At 60.1% G+C, this 18374-nt stretch overlaps 1 protein-coding gene across 13 annotated transcripts in view; it reads right to left on the reverse strand.

Annotated features, from left to right (window-relative positions):
• ARRB1 (arrestin beta 1) overlaps nucleotides 1–17943 on the reverse strand; it is an 80828-nt gene extending 62885 nt beyond the window's left edge. For 6 of the 13 annotated variants that reach the window (XR_011649977.1, XR_011649980.1, XM_058305963.1 and 3 more), the window contains exon 1: nucleotides 17790–17928. Coding sequence is in view for 6 of the 13 variants with exons in the window: in XM_058305963.1 (XP_058161946.1) it covers nucleotides 17790–17809 (20 nt within the window). In the remaining 7 variants the exon portion in view is untranslated. Of the gene's footprint in view, nucleotides 1–17789 lie in introns of all 13 variants that reach the window. The other 7 variants (XR_011649979.1, XR_011649978.1, XM_012523496.3 and 4 more) reach the window with 3 other exon arrangements.
• Nucleotides 17944–18374: the final 431 nt, after the last annotated feature.

Genomic DNA, 18374 nt, shown 5'->3' on the forward strand with positions numbered 1-18374 from the left:
TTGCAAACGGCGTGACCCTGGGCAAATTGCGCAACCCAGTTGAGCCTAGATTTCCTCATCTGCAAACACAGCTCTACTTCTGGGGTAAAGATGATTAAATGAGAAAGCACAAACACAGCAACTCGAGGGAAACAGGGCAAGCTGTTGAAGGCACGGCTCTCCTTGGGGCCCACCCCATCCCACCCCCACTCCCGCATAACCCCCTAATCCGTCTCTGTTCCAAAGGCTGCAGAGAGGGCCCAGCCCCTGAGCTGGCCTCAGACTGTATGTAAATGTTTATGCCAGGCCCAGCCTCCCAGGAACAAGTTATTTGCTTTGCTCATAATTAATTGCAGAACCCGGCTGGGTAATAAACTCTGCTGGGGAAACATAAACAGTTTGCACAGAACTGCAAATCCATTGTGAGGCCAGGAAAGAGGGTCTGTGAGGAATGGAATGTTCTCCTCAGCCCCCTCCCAGCCAGAGGCGGAGAGGTGGCTGAAGGTCAGAACTGGGAGGACCCCTGGAGAGCATCTGAAATCGAGCCGCTGATATGACTGGGCACTCACCTTGTTCCAGGCCCGGCAGAGCGCTTGATTTATTGGGTTCAACTATTTCCCCCATTTCAAAGATGAGGAGCCTGAAGCTGAAGGGGGCAGGGTGACAGGCCCCAGCTGGCAAGTGCCTGGGCTGGGAGTTGCACCAAGCCTGATTCCAGAGAGAGGCAAGAAAAGGACAGGCCTGCCTTCCGCAGGAATGTGAGTGTGTCCCTGTGGGCCGGGCACCCGGAGCTGGGGACATGGCACTGAAATTCCAGTGGCGGGAGGCAGACCTCAAACGCTCACCAAAGAATGATTTGACTTCAGGGAGTGCTGAGTGCTGAAGGAAGCAAACAAAGTCTCTTGTCTAGGGGGTCAGGGCACCCGTGGTCTTGGGCGGCAGCGCAGGGCAGGGCGGGGCAAGCGAGGTTCTGGCCAGCACTCGGGCTCTTCTGCGGGCAGTGCAGCTTCTGCAGTTCAAGGAGACACGCAGGCCCCAGGCCAGGGCTGCGGGGAGGGGGCGGCCTCTGCCCTCAGACGCACACAGGCCAGACCGGAAAAGGGGGAGGGTGCGTGGCAGAGTTTGATGAGGGTCACAGGGCTGGAGAAGGGGCCGATTGACATTTACTGAGCACCTACTATGTGCCAGGCACTGTGCTAAACCTGACATTCAAGCCTTACCACAGGCACATGGAGGAGGAGGGGGTATTACGCTGTTTTAAAGATAAGGGAACCAAGGTTCAGAAAGATGATGTAACAGTCCCAAGGTCTCCGGCTGAAGGAGCAGTCAAGCAGTTGAGCAGACATGGGAAGACGTGAAGCCCATTCTTTGCTCCCAGCCCCCAACCCAGGCTCCTCCTCCCTGCCCTCCCTGAAGGGGCTGGGGACAGACCCAGGCAGGAAACTTGCAGCCACCAAGCCTCCCTTCTCGGGCTGGAGGCAGCGCACCCTGCCAGCGCCGCTTCTCTTCTGAGCAGTCACGATCCCGCTCGGCCTGCCCTGGAAGCTTCTTTCGGGCACAAAACCAAACGGATGACCCCTGGGAGCAGGAAAGGCCAGCCCAGACTTCTACCCTACCCGCCGCCTCAGAAGGCCCCCGTGAAGTCCACAAGAGCCCCTTCCCAGGCGAGCAGCACGCCCAGGTTCACAAACACTGCCACTGTGTTAGCTCGTCTGACCACCCCTACCCCAGCGGCCTGGATCCCCAGCACCCAGCGCAGGGGAGCTGGCTCCACCCCAGTGGAAGGGACGGGTTCTTCCGAGCCATCTCCATTCCGCCTCCACCAGCATTTACTGAGTGCCCACAACAAACCCAGGGCTGGACCAGGCAGCTTCACCTGCGGCATATTACGCAGGCCTTCCCACAGCCTTCCCAGGGAGAGATTATCTCCATTTTGCAGATGAGGACAATTGAGAGCAGAGAGGCCTCACCGGTCGGCCTGGACCAGAACTGGCTCCCCGGGGGGAAAGGGAGGGTGCTAACCGATGACCAGCTCCACACTGCGGGACAGAGGCCGCCCTGAAGACACGCGGCAGGGGTGGCCCCAACACCTGCACAAAGAGCCACCTGGCCAGAGCCAGGGGCAGGTTCCGGCTTCTGGGGCCTGCAGCTTGGGTCGTTTGGGAGCATTCTTTAAGGAAAAAAAAAAAGTGCAAAAAATATCTTCCTCTGCAAATTTCACAGAAACACCTGAGCACGTGGACATACGGCTAGGCCCTGGAATGGGCCCTGGAGCTTGAAGTGCCCGAAGGCAGAGCTTCCTCAGCCTCGTGGAGAATCCGCCTCTGGGCTGGAGGAAGGGCCCAGAGGCGATCCGAGCACAACCCGCCTTCACAAAGGCCCTGCCTCCAGCCCAGCAGACAGGGGAGGCTCACGGGACAGTCCTTCTTCTCGGCACGGCGCCCGCCGCTACTAAACCCCCTCTTGCCGTCGTTTCGGTCTGTCTCTCTCTTCCTTGGTTTCAGAAGCCCCAGAGCCCATCGAGCAAGGACCTGCCCCCGGGTCTGTGTGCCCACGTGGCTAGCGCCCCTGGCTGCTGCCCTCAGCCTGGGGCACACTCCTGCAGGAGCCCTCCACCCCTGAGACAGCAAGGTCAGCTCCCACCCCGGGCCTGGGTCCCCGGGCAGGCAGGAGCAGCCTGAGGAAGAGCCCATCCCCTCCCATTCGCAGGGCACAGCGAGGCTTGTGAAGCGCTTCCCCATCCCGCATCCCTTTAGGCCCACATGACAGCCCTGGGAGGTGTGCAGGGCAGTCTTTGTTACCCCCATTTCTCAGAAGGGGCCATTCCCGGGGCCGCTGCTATCTACTGGGCACTGCCGAGGGGCTTTCTACAAGTGCCCTCTCCCACAGACCTCCTACTGCACACCTGAACAGGTGGGGAAACTGAGGCCTGCTCTCCCACCTCCCGGCACAGACCTCTCTGTCCAGTCTTGGTCTGGAATGGACGCCTTGGAAGGCCATGAACAGACGTGCCAGAACACAATGAGTGAGAAGCTGCCAGCTCCCAAGGCAGAGAATCAGCCAGGGGCTCCTTCCAAGTCTTCCCGGAAAAATCACGGAACTAAACCATTACCTTCTCTCTGGATGCATCGGAGAAAGAGTGCATGGACCCTGGAAGCCTGGCAAAGCACCGTGGCCCTCCTCAACGGTTAGAGCCCTCCCCATTGAGGCAGGACCTGCAAGGCATCTGGGAGCAGTGCTGGCCAGGCTGAGACCCCGCTCCCTCTTGTCGTGTACATAAGAGACTGAAAGACCTCTCTGCCCTTCATTTTCTTCATCTGTAAATCAGAGTTTGTAAGCAACAGCCCTGTTCACTCGGGGCCTTGCGTCTTCCCCAACCCTGCAAAGCAGCCTAAGGCCCCATCCCCACCGTCCACCGTCCACCTGCTGAACCTTCCAGACTCTTCAGCTACTTCCCTTCTTTCAAAACCAGCCACCCAGTGCTTGCTCTGGCTCGTCCAAGTCCCACCCTGTCCTCTGGTGATGAATTCATCCGTCTATCCATTCAACAACACTTTATGGAGTGCTGCGATTGGGTGACCAACCGTCTCAGTTTGCCCAGGACTGAGGAGCTTCCCAAGATGCAGGACTGAAACGGTCCTGGGAAATCGGGATGGTAAGCCACCCTGGTGTGCTGTGTGCCTGATCCTGAGTGGACAGGAGGCCACACTGATGAACTGGACACGGTCACTGCACTCGAGTAGCTTCCATTCAGAGAATGGCTACTCCTCAAGGAGAAACCATTGTCAAATGCATCCTGCTGGGCGCCTCACACCCTCACACACATCACCAACCACTGCCCAACGAGCAGAGTAGTTTCACCTCCACGGTCTACATAAGAAAACCAAGGCTCAGAAAGGTGACCTGGGAAAGCGGATGTGGCCCAACCAACTGGGCTCCCGTCCACCATATAGGAGGTCCGGGGTTCGATGCCCAGGCCCTCCTGGTGAGGGCAAGCTGGCCCTCGCGGCGAGCCAGCCCACGCGGGAATGTGGTCCTGTGCAGGAGTGCCGCCCTGCGTGGGAATGCCGCCTCACGTGGGAAAGCCACCCCGCGCTGAGTGCCAGCCGGCGCAGACAGCTGGCACAGCAAGATGACGCAACAAGAGACAGAGAGGAGAGAAAATACGAAGATGTAGCACAACAGGGAGCTGAGGGGGCACAAGAGAGTAATCGCCTCTCTCCCACTCTGGAAGGTCCCAGGATCAATTCCCAGAGCCACTTAATGAGAATCCAAGTAGACACAGAAGAACACACAGCGAATGGACACAGCGCAGACAACGGGGGGAAGTGGGGACAAGGGAGGGGAATTAAATAAAATAAATCTTTAAAAAAAACAAAGACCTGCCCAGAGTTACAGAACTAGAAGTGATGCTCCGAGATTTGAACTCAGCTCAGACAAGACATAAGGGAAAGGGCAATTTTCAGCATGAACAACATGAAGAAGATAGAAAAATAAAAAGACACATCTGATTTAATGCATTTTTGTAGCCTGGGGTCAGGAAATGTGTGGAGAATGAATAAAGGAAAGTCTATGCCTTATTTAACCATCCGCGGGCTAAGACAGCCCAACCCTCAGTTCAAAGTGTATACACATCCCCTTTTAGAGTCCGTTTCAGCTGTTTTCTATCAGCATGAGTGGTGGGGAGGAAGTGAGAAGAGGGAAAGAGTGCTTCTCCTTTGGGAGCCAGTTCAGGGCTCACTTCCTCCGCAGTCTTCCCTGACTCACTCTCCCACCCAGTTCTGGCCCCCATTTACTCGAGGCACAACAGCCACACGGTGTGCGTGCCCGCGTGTACTCCTGCTCCAATGTGCCGCGCTGTGAGCCCGCCCTCTCCGGAGCGGGGGTCCCGAGGTGTCAGGCACATGGCTGTCCTCCAGCAGAGGAAAGAGGCAGTCAGCAGCTCCAAGGAGGCCTGCAGAGAGCTGGGGGAGCACGGAGCACGGGCATGAGGTCTGCCTGGGCGGGGCGGGGGTCAACGGCTGCTTCACGCAGGCGGCAGGCCTGGGGCCCACGGCGTTGGCCTGGAGCAAGGTATTCAACTGAACTGCATCAAGGGGACTTCAGCCCTAAAATCTAAGGAAGACGTCATCTGTCAGAGGAGGAAGGGCATTCGCGCAAAAGGACCAGCTGAGCAAATATGCAGAGCGGTGGCACGTTTGAGGCCTGCTGAGGAATACCTAAAAAAGTCAGCTTGGCTGTTGTTGGCTGCGTGGTGAGGAGAGTCACAAGTGTGGGACAGCCCGTAGAAGGGCCTCGAATGCCGCCTGAGCAACGGGGACTTCCCTTTAGGAGACGGGGAGAAAGAAGCCGTGGAAGGGCACAGTCAGGTGTGAATTTCAGAAAGACTAGTCAGGGGATAAAAGGACAGAAGGTGGCACAGAGGGTATGCACTGAGCAAAGGCACATCGTCCAGGAGGCTACTGCACGGTCCAAGCCAGCCATGGGGCTGGAACAGAGCCAAGGGGCAGTGGGAACAAGCAGGAAAGGACTTCGCGACCCGTGTACCCATCACCACTCAGGTTGGATGCCCCGAGCTGGAGCCGCCCAAGGAAGGAGCTGGGTTTCTCTTACCCATGAACCCTGGAGCACACACCCCCCACCCTCCCAGCTCTACACTGCTGAGGAAGCTGAGGCTGGGGAAGCGGGGTCAGTTTGCTGCCTGGGTCAGGGCTCAGTCAGGGCTGGATTATGGTCCTCTGTTTGACAGCTCTTCCTTCCACAACATTTATGCTGATCATACTATTTCTGCAAAATGGTGAGCATCAGAGATTGCTGGATTGTTTCAAGAAGGCACATGCTGCCGCCGAAGAGTCAGCACTCTGATTAATGTGAGAAATGAATATGCGCATATTAACACTTGATTATGATGTGTAATCATTTTCGTCATTTTTAGGATATTAAAAACAATCTGTTGCCCAAAAATAAAAGTTCTCTATTGAGTTTTAAAATGCCTCCAGATTTCTTCCACTGCTCTGGGGCTACACAGACCCATAATAAAATCAACCATTTTGTAAGCCCTGCTAATGTGCTGGGCACTTTCATTAGCACAGATACAGCAGAGAAAGGACGGAAACATTATCCCGGAGGCTGAAAACCTCACCCCCGTCACAAAAGCTCCTGGTAGAAAGGAGGTGCAAGCCTGCGGCCCCTCTCCACCCCGCCAAGCCCCGTGGAAGCACAGGTGCCCCTGCTGTGGGCCCACAGCCCCATTGCCTAGAGCTGCTTCTCATGAGACAGCTTCCTGGTGATCTCACGTCCCTCAGCCTCTCCCATGACAGTCACCAGACCTCCCTGGCATCTCCTGGGCTGGAGGGAAGCCTTTGTGCTCTACCCGAGCCCTGCCCCAGAGATGGAAACTCCCTGTCGGCGTCTCCTCATTCACCTGCCCCAGCCCCTCCGTCCAGGCTCAAAACACTCCCTGCGCCGCCCCACACAGAACGTTTGCCTAGAGCTTTTGTCCTAAGGCAGTCTCATTCCCACGATGTCCCAGACAAACAGCACCCCTGGCTCATTCCAAATTCACCTTCCAAAGCCTGCTCCAGTGTGCCCCCTTCTGGGGAGCTTCCCCTGACCTTCAACCACTCCCTCCTGCCCCCAGTCCCCTCTTCTGACAGCCCACTGTGGTCATCTATTCCCTCATCTGCCTCTCCCCAAAACACTATGCGCACCACCCGCCCGCCGTGAGGAGCCTGTCTGCTTCTTTGCGTCACAGGGCCTGGGGTGCGGCAGATACCCAGAGAAACGTGTGTTCACGGGGACCTCCTCCAGAGGGTGGGGGTGACCCCAGAGAAGGGGTGTAAACCCATTCCGAAAACCCCCGGGCCAGAGGGCCCCAGGAGGATTGGCTCTGGGCACGGTGCCCCTTGCCAGCCCAGAACCCAGCAGGTGTTCTGGGAGAGGGCACTGCGTTAGGTGGCGGAGCTGCGCCTTAACTCACATTCCCACCAGAAGGGAGGGCAGGCCACCGAGGCCCGGGCCTGGCGCACGGCAAGCGCAAGAGAAATGTTTGTGCAAGGGAAGGGAGCCGACTGAAACATGCTGGCCGTCCGCTCCTCTGGCTGCAGAGAGGCCAGCTCCCCTCTGGGGGCAGTTTGCAGGCAAATTATCTCAGGGCACGGCCTGTTTCCTCTAACGAGGCTTCCCCCCTCTGCAGCTCCGCTCCCTGCAGCGTGGGGAGGGGGGGCGCTGCCCGCCTGCTCCAGCGGCCCGCGCCGAGCAAGCACGCGCCGCTCTCCCCGGGCTCGGCGTGGGCCGCGCCGACACCCCTGCCCCGGGCGGGGGGGGGGCGGTCACCGGGACCTCCTGGGCTCAGAAGGCAGCGCCTCCTCCGCAGCCCCTCTGGGGGGAACGGAGGCAGGGAGCGGGAGCCGCGCCGCGTTACGTAACCCGCTTCCTTGGAGTCAGAGGCCCTGCAGTGTCCCAGCCCCGCTGGGCGGGAGCCGGGGGAGGGGTGGCGCCCCCGTCCCCGGCCCTGCGCTGCCAGCCCTCGGCAGACCTCGGCGGCAGCCCCCGCCGCCCCAGCACCCGGGCCCCGCGCAGGCGCTTCCCGCTCGGGCTGGGAACCCGGAAGGGCTGTTGTTTTCCGAGTGTGTGAAACAGTGGTCTGCTGGCTTCCCTGGCGCAACCCCAGGCGCAGGGCGCCCGCGGGGCCTAACGAGAGGGCGCAGGGCCCTCGCCACCCCCGCCCCCAGCTTCCTGCCCCCACGTCTCCCCACTTCCTCCTAGGGAATCTGCCGTGGGCGAGGGGGCACGGGGAGGCCCGCGGCTGCCGCGCCTCCCCGACAATCGCACTTCCCTTTCCTGCCATCTTCTGCCGCTCTCCTCTGGCCCCACGTCGTCCCAGCCCCCAGCCCCACCCGCCTCACCACTCCCTGGACAGGCCTCGAGGGAAGGCAAGTGGGGGAGGGGGAGTGCGGGCGAGAGGGGGGAGGGCCCGAGCCCACCGCCAGCCCTAACCAGCAATGACTTCTTACCCAGCCCTTGCCCTTGCCCAGCCCTGGGCCAAGGCTCCTGCGTCTTCACAACCACCCAGGGACGTGGGTAATATAATTATCCCTATTTCACGAATGAGGACACTGAGGCCAGGGAGTCAGTTTGGGGTTTTTTGGGTGGTTGGTTGGTTTTTTTGGGCTGTTTTTTTTGGGGGGGGTTATTTTTTTGAGACATCAGGGCCAGGGATTGAACCCAGAACCTCATATGTGGGAAACTAGGGCTCGGCCAGGGAGCTACACCGGCTACCTCAAGTTGATTTTTTTGTTTTGGTTTTTGGTTTTCAGGAGGTGCTGCTTTTGAACCCAGGACCTCATACATGGGAAGCAGGTGCTCAACCACCTGAGCGACATCCACTCCCCGAGGCCAGGGAATTTAAGACCCATGCCCAGGGTCACAGAGCTAGTGGACAATTCAGCCGGACCCTCACGCCAGGTCTGTCTGACCCCCAAATCCATCCTGCAAATCCTCTGGCTGTACCCTCAGAGGGCCCTGCCCCCACGTACCCTGGGGTGGCTACTTGGGATGTTCCCGACAGGAGGAAAACATACCATTCAGCCCTGCGAGGAACAAGCCTTCCCTGAGGACACTGGCTCTTAGGAACCACAAGACAGCGAGGAGGACAGGTCAGGGGCAGGCCACGAGTGAGGGCCGAGGACAGGCTGTGCTTGGGGAGGGCAGCTGGCCTGTTTACCCCTGCCAGGGGACAGGGCTGCTAGAGGCCAGCTGTCCACCTAGATGTGCCCGCATCCGACTTCCAGCCCTGCTGGTCAGGCCCTCTGCCCTTCCAGCTGCAGGACAGAGGGGGAAAAAGGCCCACGAGACCTTCTAGGCCAGGGCTTCTTAACCGTTTTTATTCCATGGACACCTTTGCCAGGCAAGTGAAAACCACAGACCCCTTCCTAAGTCCACACTGCACTGTGTATTTTTTGATAAATAGAGCACACCCACGCCAACATGTCCCCACAAGAATGTTTTTTTGAATTTCAGTTCAAGCTTACTGACCCTTTGACACATGGAGAACCTGAGACCCAAAGAGGGGAAGCAGCTTGCCCATGGTATTACAGAGACAGGGAAGAACTGGGGTCCCCATCTCCCCGCTTCGATTCTTCTCCCTTGGGTGCTGTCCCCCGATAGCTCCCATTCTGCACCAGTCTGTCCGTCTCCCTGCTCCTCACCCTCTCGCCCCCCTTCCTGTCCCCTTTCCTTGCTCTGTGCAGAAGACTCCGTCTCTGAGCCCTCCCCACTCCCTCTCCCTCTCCATCTCACATCTCCTCCAAGCCTCCCCACCCCACCTCCCTTCCCTGTACTTTTCCGGGCCAAGGAGCAATTCTTGGGTGGTTTAATTAGCTGGGTATGACCGCAGCCTGCTAGATCCAGTGCCCAGAATTCTGTCCCCTGTAATTAGGTGGGCTCTGAGCACTTGCCCAGTAGGAAACCTCCCGGCCAAGGGAGGGCTCTCCAGCTGCACAAAGAGCTCCTGGATCGCTGGTGGGTGATCGGAAGCCATGGTCGCTTCCTCAGGCCAGGTCAGACCACACAGGACACACAGTAGCCAGACCCGGATGTCCCTGCTCAAGAGGGGAATCCCTCCTCGCCCGGGCCACTGCCCAGGCCCGGAAAGGCTGGGTACTGTTTGAAGATGCGGGAGATGGTCAGAGCCCACCCTCTGCTGGCTCCGTGGCTAGGGCATGTACTCAGAAAGCAGGATTTGGACCAACAGAGCAGAGCTAGGATGGCATTCTAGACTGAAGGAGCAGCGGGAGCCAAGGAAGGGAGGAACGATCTGCCAAACCCCTTGCTAGGCAGCTCTGGTGGTCAGCAAATACAGGGCCCAGCGCGGTGAGGTTGGCTGTCCGGTGACCTCCATCCCTTGGGTCTCAAAGAGTGATCCAATTCTTCCAGTTCTGGACCACTTTTAGATGTTTTCAAATCAGCGATGATATCCCATCATCCTTACCAACCACACTGCCCACCCCACCCACCCCCAAAGATATCTTCTCCCAGCGCAACACCTATATTCAGCTTCCTTTGCTTAACAAATATTTATAGAGCTCAGAACCACGCCAGGTTTGCGCAGGTGCTAGGGACAAGGAGACCAAGGCCAGGTGCCCTTGAGGAGTTCCTGGCTTCATACAGAAGCTACCAGAGTGTGTGGACAAACCAGGACCCAGGCAAGGAGAGACAGGCAAATGCCATGAGAGGGAGAGAAGATGGCAAAAAGGTCACAAAGCACTTAGAGATCAGGGAAGACCTCCTGGAGGAAGGGGCCATGTGTGAGCCAAGCCTTGAAGATGGGAAGGGCACTGAGTGGATTTAAGCTGCCAACCATGCACTGAGAGCCAACAATAAGACAGGTTTTGGGGCCTCAAAAATAAATCAAGGGATGCAGATGCAGCTCAAGTGGTTGAGCACCTGCTTCCCATATGGGAAGTCCCGGGTTCGGTCCCCAGGGCCTTCTAAAAACAAACAACAAGCAAACAAATGGGTAGGAAAAAAACCCAACTCAGGGAAGCTGATGTGGCTCAGTGGTTGGGCATCAGCTTCCCACATGCAAGGTCCAGGGTTCAATCCCCAGCCCTGGTACCTAAACATCAATCATTCAATCAACTAGAGTCCCACCCGGGGAGGGGGAAGCTCACAGCCTGGTGGGGGAGGCAGACCCAGTAGGAGATCATCCTAAGAGCTAACACTCACACTTGACCCTGAGCCAGGGACTAGCCTGCAGGCTCTACCATAGTTTAGCTCATTTAATCTTCCCAACCAGTAGGGCACAGGCACTCTTACTGCCCCATTTTACAGATGAGGGAACTGTAGTGGAGAAAGGGTAGCAAGTGACAGAGCTGGGATTTGAGAAAAGAAATTTCGGGTCCTTCTTGGGTCCAACCCCTGGGCTAATCAACCTCTAAATCACTGCTACCAGAGCGCAGAGGGAAGGAAGCACAGGCGGCTGTGGGAGCCCAGAGGAGAGGCCCCATTCAGCCTGGAGACTCAGGGAAGGCTTCCTGGAGGAGGTGACTCCTGAGCTGAGTTGAGAAAGGAAGACGGGAAGGGTGTCCAGGGGGAGGGATACTATATGCTTCGATGTTCTCCAAGGAGCTCGAGGCAGGAGATGAGGCCCCAGGTGGATTCAGCTGAGGCAAGACCTGATCCCACCGGAGAGCACAACTCCTCTAAGCAGGAGAGGACCCCTTCCTGGTGGCCAACGACGCCCGCCCCCGGACTCAGCTCCCCGGCAGTCTCATTCCTACTGGTCTGTGGTTGCGGCCCGAGCTGCACAGCCCCCCACTTGTGGACCCTCAGGAGCTAGGTCACCCCCAACCCACTAGCAGAACACAGGAAAGGGGAGACTCCGGGAGAAGGGCCTCACACATGCCCAGGGAAGTGTGCCCAAGGTCACACAGCGACGAGGAAGCAGTACAGCATACTTCTGGGACCCTCGTGACACGGACATCCCAGCGGCTCTCTCCCCGCCCCCTGCCCCGGTCATCTGCCAAAACTCGTCCATGCCCACTGATTGTGCAGGCTGGGGGTAGGCGGCGAAGCTCCAGAAGGACCAGCAGGCCCGTCCGTAGGGCCAGAGGCCCAGGCCGGGCGAGGGAGGCAGCTCCTCCTCCATCCGGGCTCCCCCTCGGCCCTGAACATCCTCAGTCTCTGATTCTCCAGGTGCACCCTGGAGGCTGCGGGGCGCGGGGACCTTGCAAGCCCCGCCTCCTGCCGGCCTGACCTCGGCCCGCACCCCACCTTGCTCAGAGTCCCCTGGGGGCGAGCTGTGGCCTCACTTGGTGGCTGGCCTGTCCCAGGCAGAGGGAACGCTGCTCAGTTGCTGTGGTGACCTCAGGCACACAGCACACCAGGGACCCGTGCGCCGGCCTCCTAGAGGCCTTGTCTGGCACCAGGTCTCCTGGAAGGAACAAGCAGTTCCTCTGCAGTGGGACAAAGGATGGGGCCTGTCCCAGGAAGGAGGAGATGTGTCTCCCAAGCGATGACGGGCCAGAGAGGAGAGGAGGGGCTGGGACAGCAGCGCCCTTTGTTCCCCTCTGAGCGGCCTCCCTGCCCTGCCCCCACCCTGCCCAACACGCCCTGCTGAGCCTCCAGCCACCCCTGGGGCAGGAGGGAGGGAGCTCGTGCAGGAACCCTTAGAACCAAACCTTTGCTCTCCCAGGGCTGGTCCAGGAGATGCAGCCCCACGTCAGGAGAGCCCCTTCCCTGAGACCCTCTAGTAGGATGTAGGAGCCAGAGCTCCCGCCTGCAGAAGCCCATCTGATGGAGGAGGCATTGGCCTCACCCTCAGGACCGTCCAGTCTGAGGGAGGAGCAATGACCCCCCCTCTTCGACTGGGTCTGGGGGTGGACACACATCGGCACCCAGCAGCTTCCCACTGAGGAGGGAGCCCTCCCCCATCGGAAGCCTCCGGAGCTGGGGGAGACACAGGCCTCGCCCTCGGGAGCACCGTTCTGACGGGGCCAACATCCACCTCCTTCAGGAGCTCCCACTCTGCTGGGGGAGCCCGACCCCCGCCGCGAGGCACCAGTCTAACAGGGGAAGCAGGTCTCGTCCTCAGGATCCCCACCCCCAGTCTTACGGGAAAGACCCAGTTTCAGCACTTGGGGAGCCCCTGGGCTGACAGCAGAGGAAGAAGGAAGGAAAGGGTTCCGTCCAACTCACCAAGCTCCTGCCAGGCATCTCCTACCAAGGAGACTGGGGGTGGATAACGGAGCAACTAACGGCAAACAGCTCCCAACCACGAGGAGCCCACCCATGGGCGGACGAAGGCACCCGGGGTAGCAGGAAACCAGGAAGAAGGTGCCTGCAACCCCCTACCCAGCACCCAAGGCCTGCTCATGGGCTGCCAGATTCTTCTGCAGCTTCACCCCTCAGCCGCCAGCACCTGCACCCAATCTGTGCCCTTGCAACAACTCTCTCTTCTGTCCAGAATACCCTCGTCTCCTCTCCACTTAGCACTCCTCAGGGCCCAGCTCAGAAGGTCACCTCCTCCAGGAAGCCTCCCCCAAGCCCCCCAAGCCTGGACTAGGTGCCCCTCCTTCCAGAAACCAGCACAGGGCGTGCCTTCCGCTGCGACCAGCTCACACTCCACCAATGGCCCCCACCTCTCAGGGCCCAGCGCAGGGACGTGGTCTTCTGCCGCGGCCTACGAAGATGGGATGACCCCTCCGAGATCTCCACCGCCTCCAGCCCCCGGTGCCCCAAGCCGGGGGCTCCCAGCTCCCCCTAAGAGGCTCACCCCTAGCTGGAGGCACGTAACAAACAGGATCCTCCCCGCCTTCTTCTGCCCCCTGGAGCCCAGCGCTGCCCTCCCCTCTCCACCAAAACCCCTCCCACCAAGGCCGCCTTCTGGCTGAGCCCAAGGGGCCCCCTCCAGGCTCCTCTGTTGGTCCCTCCCTGATTCTGTGGCTCCCAGGACGCGCGGGGACGCTCTCCTCTGCTCCCCGACGGGCCCCGTGGCATCTGCTCCCGGCTCAGGCATCCAGACTCCGCCAGGCCCTGGTGCCACCTGACCGGGCTCTCTTCATACCTTCTCCGTCCCGACACCCAGTCCCAAAACCTCACCTCCCACCCTGGCTCAGGAGACGCAGATCCACGGAGGCAGGAGCCGCCCCTCCTCTTCCCTGAAGCTGACCGCCCCGGCCCTTCTGCCCACTGCCCCCAGGGCACGGCGGGCTGGGGGTGTCGGCACCCTGGCACCAGCGCAGGACGGCCCGGCGGAGGCCGGCGGGCGGCGTGGGGCTTGCTGGCTCCCCGCCTGTTCTCCCCTTCCCACTGCCCCCAGGCGTCAGGGGCCCTGACCGGCCCTGGGAGGGAAGTCCCTCGGGCCCCCTGGCCCCACGCCACCAGCAGGCCTTCACCTCGAGCAAGGAGGCCCAGACCTAGAAAAAAGACAGCCTCGGGGAAGTCCCCAGGAGCCTGGAACCGGGGCTCAGAGACGCGGGCTTGACACGGCCGCTCCCAGCATCCCCAAGAGCAGCTCCAGCCAAAGCCACAGGATTTCCCCATATTCCAGCCAAGATGGGTCACACAGGGCTTAACCACTAAGAGAGACAAAAGCCAAGGCCCACACAGGGCTGGTGATTCTGGTGATTATGTGTCCCCATCACACTTTTCCTGTTCTCCCCCAGGAGAAAAAAAAGAGTTCATAAATGCAGGAAAGGAAATTTCACTCCATCCTCTTGCCTCTCAGGAAGTCCCTCCTCTTGTCTAACTCAGGTCCTTTGTGCTGCCGACTAAGTTGGTGGAAACCACGGGGCCCAGAAGCGATGCACAACTTGAGCTGGTGACTGCTGGGGGAGGCCAGCTGCGAGCCAGACAAGCCTCCCTCCTTCCGGGCGAAAGCGAGGAGCCGCAGACCCTGCCTGGCTGGACAAATGACTGAATCTCTCCTCATCTGTTTCCTCATCTGTAAAGTGGGGAGAGCCACCCTTCCTTTAATAGGATCCCTGGGAGACTGAAACGAGATTAGGCAGGGAGCGCTCCCCACACGCCCGCTCCCCCGCCCAGGCCCGGCCACCAGCCAGGCCGTATTAGTGCTTCTCAAGTCCATGCCCAGCCTTAGCTCAGCTCTCGTCGTCTCTCGGGCTCCCAAAAGTCTGCTCCCCACCCTCCCCAGTCTCGCGCTCCACTCCGAATCACTGCTGACCTCAGGAGAAAATCCCTCTCCTCTGCTTGACATTCCAGGCTGCTGCTGACCCGCCGTGTTTACCTCTCCGGGCTCCGTCACCGCCGGCCCAGCCCCCGGCCACACACAGCTTCACGCCTCCACACCACCCAACGTCCTGCACCCCTGGCGGGAATGGCACCCCCCCTTGGCCTCCCCGTCCTTCCAGAGGAAGCTCAGGAGCTCCTCCCGCGCCCTGCCCCCCGCCGGGGACAGGCTGGGGGCCTCCTCCTTAGGCTTTCCACAGCACAGTGGCCCTGCCCTAGAGTCACCTGCTGTGCCCTCAACTCCCCGGGGGGCGGAGTGGCGTCTTCATTCTGAGCCCGGCCCCGGCACTGGGAAGGCACCCAGTCCGCGTTTGTTGACGGCATGCCTGGCAGCTCCAGGGGCACCTGCATACCACCATCATCCCAACACCTGCCTGGTGTCAGTCTCTCCAGGTGTCGGTCTCGCCCCCTCTCCCCTCTGACCCTGGGAGTCCCTAGAGGCCAGTGACAGTTTCCGATTCATTTTCGTTGTCGTTTTCCCATGGGGGAGGGCAAGTCAAGGAGGAGGGCTGGAGCATCGGCTCCTGAGCCTTCAAGAATTGGATCTTTGCAGTTTCCTCTTCAGAGTCGTAAGTAAAGTGGAATCCCACGGTTTACAGAACAAGGCAGCCCATTATTGATTTTGCTCTTCTCTTCCAAATGGCTCAGGAAACCTGTGTCCGGAACGGGGAAGAGGGACCTCCTGGGGCTGCAGGGGCACCTGCAGGGGGAGGACAGGGCTCCCACGGGCAGTTTGTCCAAGGCCTAGGTGCCACACTGCGGGACGTAAGTCCCCCCCTGCCCCGTGAGCTCAGTCAACCCAGGAGGGCCCTGAGATGGAAGTGCTGATGGCTCCAATATACAGACAGGAAAACTAAGGTTCAGAGGGTGAAGGAAATTGCCCATGTTCCACACAGTGAGTTAAAGGCAGAGCAGGGGGGAGCCTTGGGAAAAGCCCTGGCTCCAGAGACAGGTCTTCCAGCAGATGCTTTTGGGGCCTGGCTGTCCATGGTGTGTGGCCCTATCCTGCTGTCCATGACAAGCCAATGACACTTCTCCCCAAAATGCAGAGAGACAGACCAAGAGGGCTGAGTCACCCTGATTGCAAAGCAGGATGGGAGTAGCCGAGGAGAGGGGCAAGGGCTCCTGGCTCCCCACTAGGCCCTGCAGGAAGCAAAGCCAGCGCTCACCAGACCGGCAGGTCTCTGCTCTGGGAGAAAAGCACATGGTGGAGGACAGACTCTGAGGTCAGAGAGCTGGACCACGGGGCTGGCCAGGTTGGCTGCAATGGGGAGCAACCATCACGCCGAAGGCAGATTCGTGATCTGCAGCCTCCTGCACAAGCCGGGGCCCCCGTGCTCAGAGCAGAGAACCCCAGCCTGGCCCCCAAAGCCGGGCCTGCAAGGGACTCAGCTGTGCCCAAAGTGAGCCACAGAGAAATGGAACGAATGGGTCCAGCCTCTGCCCTGTCTCTGACCCCTCTGAACCTTAAGCAAGTCCCGTGACCTCCCTAATGCTGTGGTTCCTCTTCCAGAAAACAGGAAGAGGAAAATTAACCTCACAGAGCTGTCCAGAGACGGCTGAGAAGCAGTTCCCAAACGTCAAGAGGGTAAGTTGTCTCTGAGCCTCAGTTTCTTCTACTGAGAAACAATCTCTGGAGCACCTTTTGCATGCTGTTGAGAGTCTCAGATGGCAGTAGGTGAGAAAGCGCTTTGACGGTGGTCCCAAAACGACAATGACCACAGCTGTGGTTTCTCTCCAGCCTGTCGGCACACGCAGGGAAGGAACATGTCTGCACAGCAGTCATGCCCACCCTACGCCTCGTACATAGTAGGCTCCTCGGTGGGAGAAAGGAGAGAGACAGGGAGTGGAGAAAGGGAAGGAAGGAGAGCGATGGGAGCCGTGGGATGCAAGGATAGGTGAGGATAAAGAAGAAACCAATGAAAAAGAGGCTTGCAGAAGCCACGGGAGGAGATAGGGAGAGGCCTCTGTCACAACTTCAGGGGTGGGAAGAGTTAAGGCAGAGTCAGGGTGACAAAGGCCCAGACCAGGGCTTGTCTTGGTCCCTCATGGCAGCCCCCAGGGGTGGCCCTGCCCCCACGGCTGCCCCCCTTTGCCCCAGTTTACCCTTTTCAGAGGCAGAGCCACTCCCTTTCCACTCATATACTTTCAGGGCAGGCTCCAAAAAGAGAGGAGCCCCTTCTCCCACTCCTAGCTCAAAACAAATCCCGGCCAGCCGCGCCAGGCCTCAGGAGGTCAGAGGGAAAGGAAACAGAGGCCCTGGATCCTGGTTTTCCCAGGCTCCGGGCAAGGCGCCCACGCGCGGGCCTGCGGGTGTGTTTCCATTTCTCAACATGTGGGGACTGGGGTGAGTGTGTCAGCAGCCCTGGGGGCTGTGAGCTTGTGCCCGGGGGGGGGGGCAGTCTGTGTGTGTCTGCAATGGGTCCGTGTTGGTGTGACCTGCTGTTCCACTGTGTGGGTGAGATACGTGCCAGCACAAGCGTGTGTCAGGGAGTGTGTGTGCCAGCAAGAGTGTTTGCTACAATTAGTGCAACAGTCAGTGTATCTATCGGTGTGTGCCAGCATGTGTGTGCCCGCAAGAGGGTGTGTTAGAGTGTGTACCCGTGGATGCCAACATGACTGTCAGCATGGATGTGTTGCCAGTGAGTGTGTACCAGTGCGCACCAGTGATGTGTGCCAGAGCGTCACTGTATGGGATGAGTGTGTGCTCGTGAATGTCAGTATGTGTGCCAGCACGAGGGTGCCCATGAGTGAGTGGGTCAACCTGCCCCCGTGTCTCTGCGTGTGCCGGCCAGTGCTGGGTGTCTGCGAGGGAGTGTGAGTGTGCCTTGGCGTGGAGCCGCCAGTCGGCTGGGGCGCACCAGTCCCCTTCGCCTCGTACCCTGGCCCACGGCCGCTACCAGGGACCGCCCAGAGACCTCTCGCGGAGGAGAGCGGGGAGCCAGACCTCGGCAGTCCCGGGGTGACCGCGAACGCAGAGCCAGGGCGCGCGCTGGAGGCCCCGCCGGTGCTCTCGCCCAGGCCGGCCCCATGCGCGCCGGGCCGTCGCCCGCACTCACCGTGTCCCTTTGTCGCCCATGGTCCGCGGCGGCCGCAGGGAGGTCCGCGGCGTCAGCGCCCAGTCTGGAAAATCCCCGGCCGGCAGGAGGCGCGCGGGCCAGCCCGCTCCGCGCTCCCCGCTCCGCCTCCTCCGCTCGCCCCGCCGCCGCCCCCGCCCCCGGCCCCCGCCCGCCTCCCCGCCGCGTCGCCGCGCCGCGCCAGGGCAGCGGCCAGAGGCGTGGAGCCTTGCGGGTGGCGTGTGCGCGCGCGCGCGTGTGGCTGGCTGGCTGTGGCTGTCTCTCTGCGTGTGCGCGAAGGCGCGAGCGCAGGGTGGTGGGACGCGTCAAGGCTCCGAGGTCGGCATTGGGGGCTGTACCCCCCCAGATGCCCAGCTGTGTGTCTGTGTGGAGTGCGTGTGTGTCTCTGTGTGCGTCTGTGTGTGTGTACGCGAGGAAGCTCGCTGCTTGGGTATACGTGCACCGGTGGGCACGCGAGGGTGTGTGCGGGGCGGGGGCGTGGGCACGGCGGTGCGCGCGGGCCTATTAGTGAATTTGCGTGGAGGGAGGGGTGTGCACGTCTTTGTGCGGTTGTGCGTGTGTGCGCAC

The sequence above is a fragment of the Dasypus novemcinctus genome, chromosome 10, assembly GCF_030445035.2.
Source record: "Dasypus novemcinctus isolate mDasNov1 chromosome 10, mDasNov1.1.hap2, whole genome shotgun sequence".
In the NCBI taxonomy this organism is placed as follows: domain Eukaryota; kingdom Metazoa; phylum Chordata; class Mammalia; order Cingulata; family Dasypodidae; genus Dasypus; species Dasypus novemcinctus.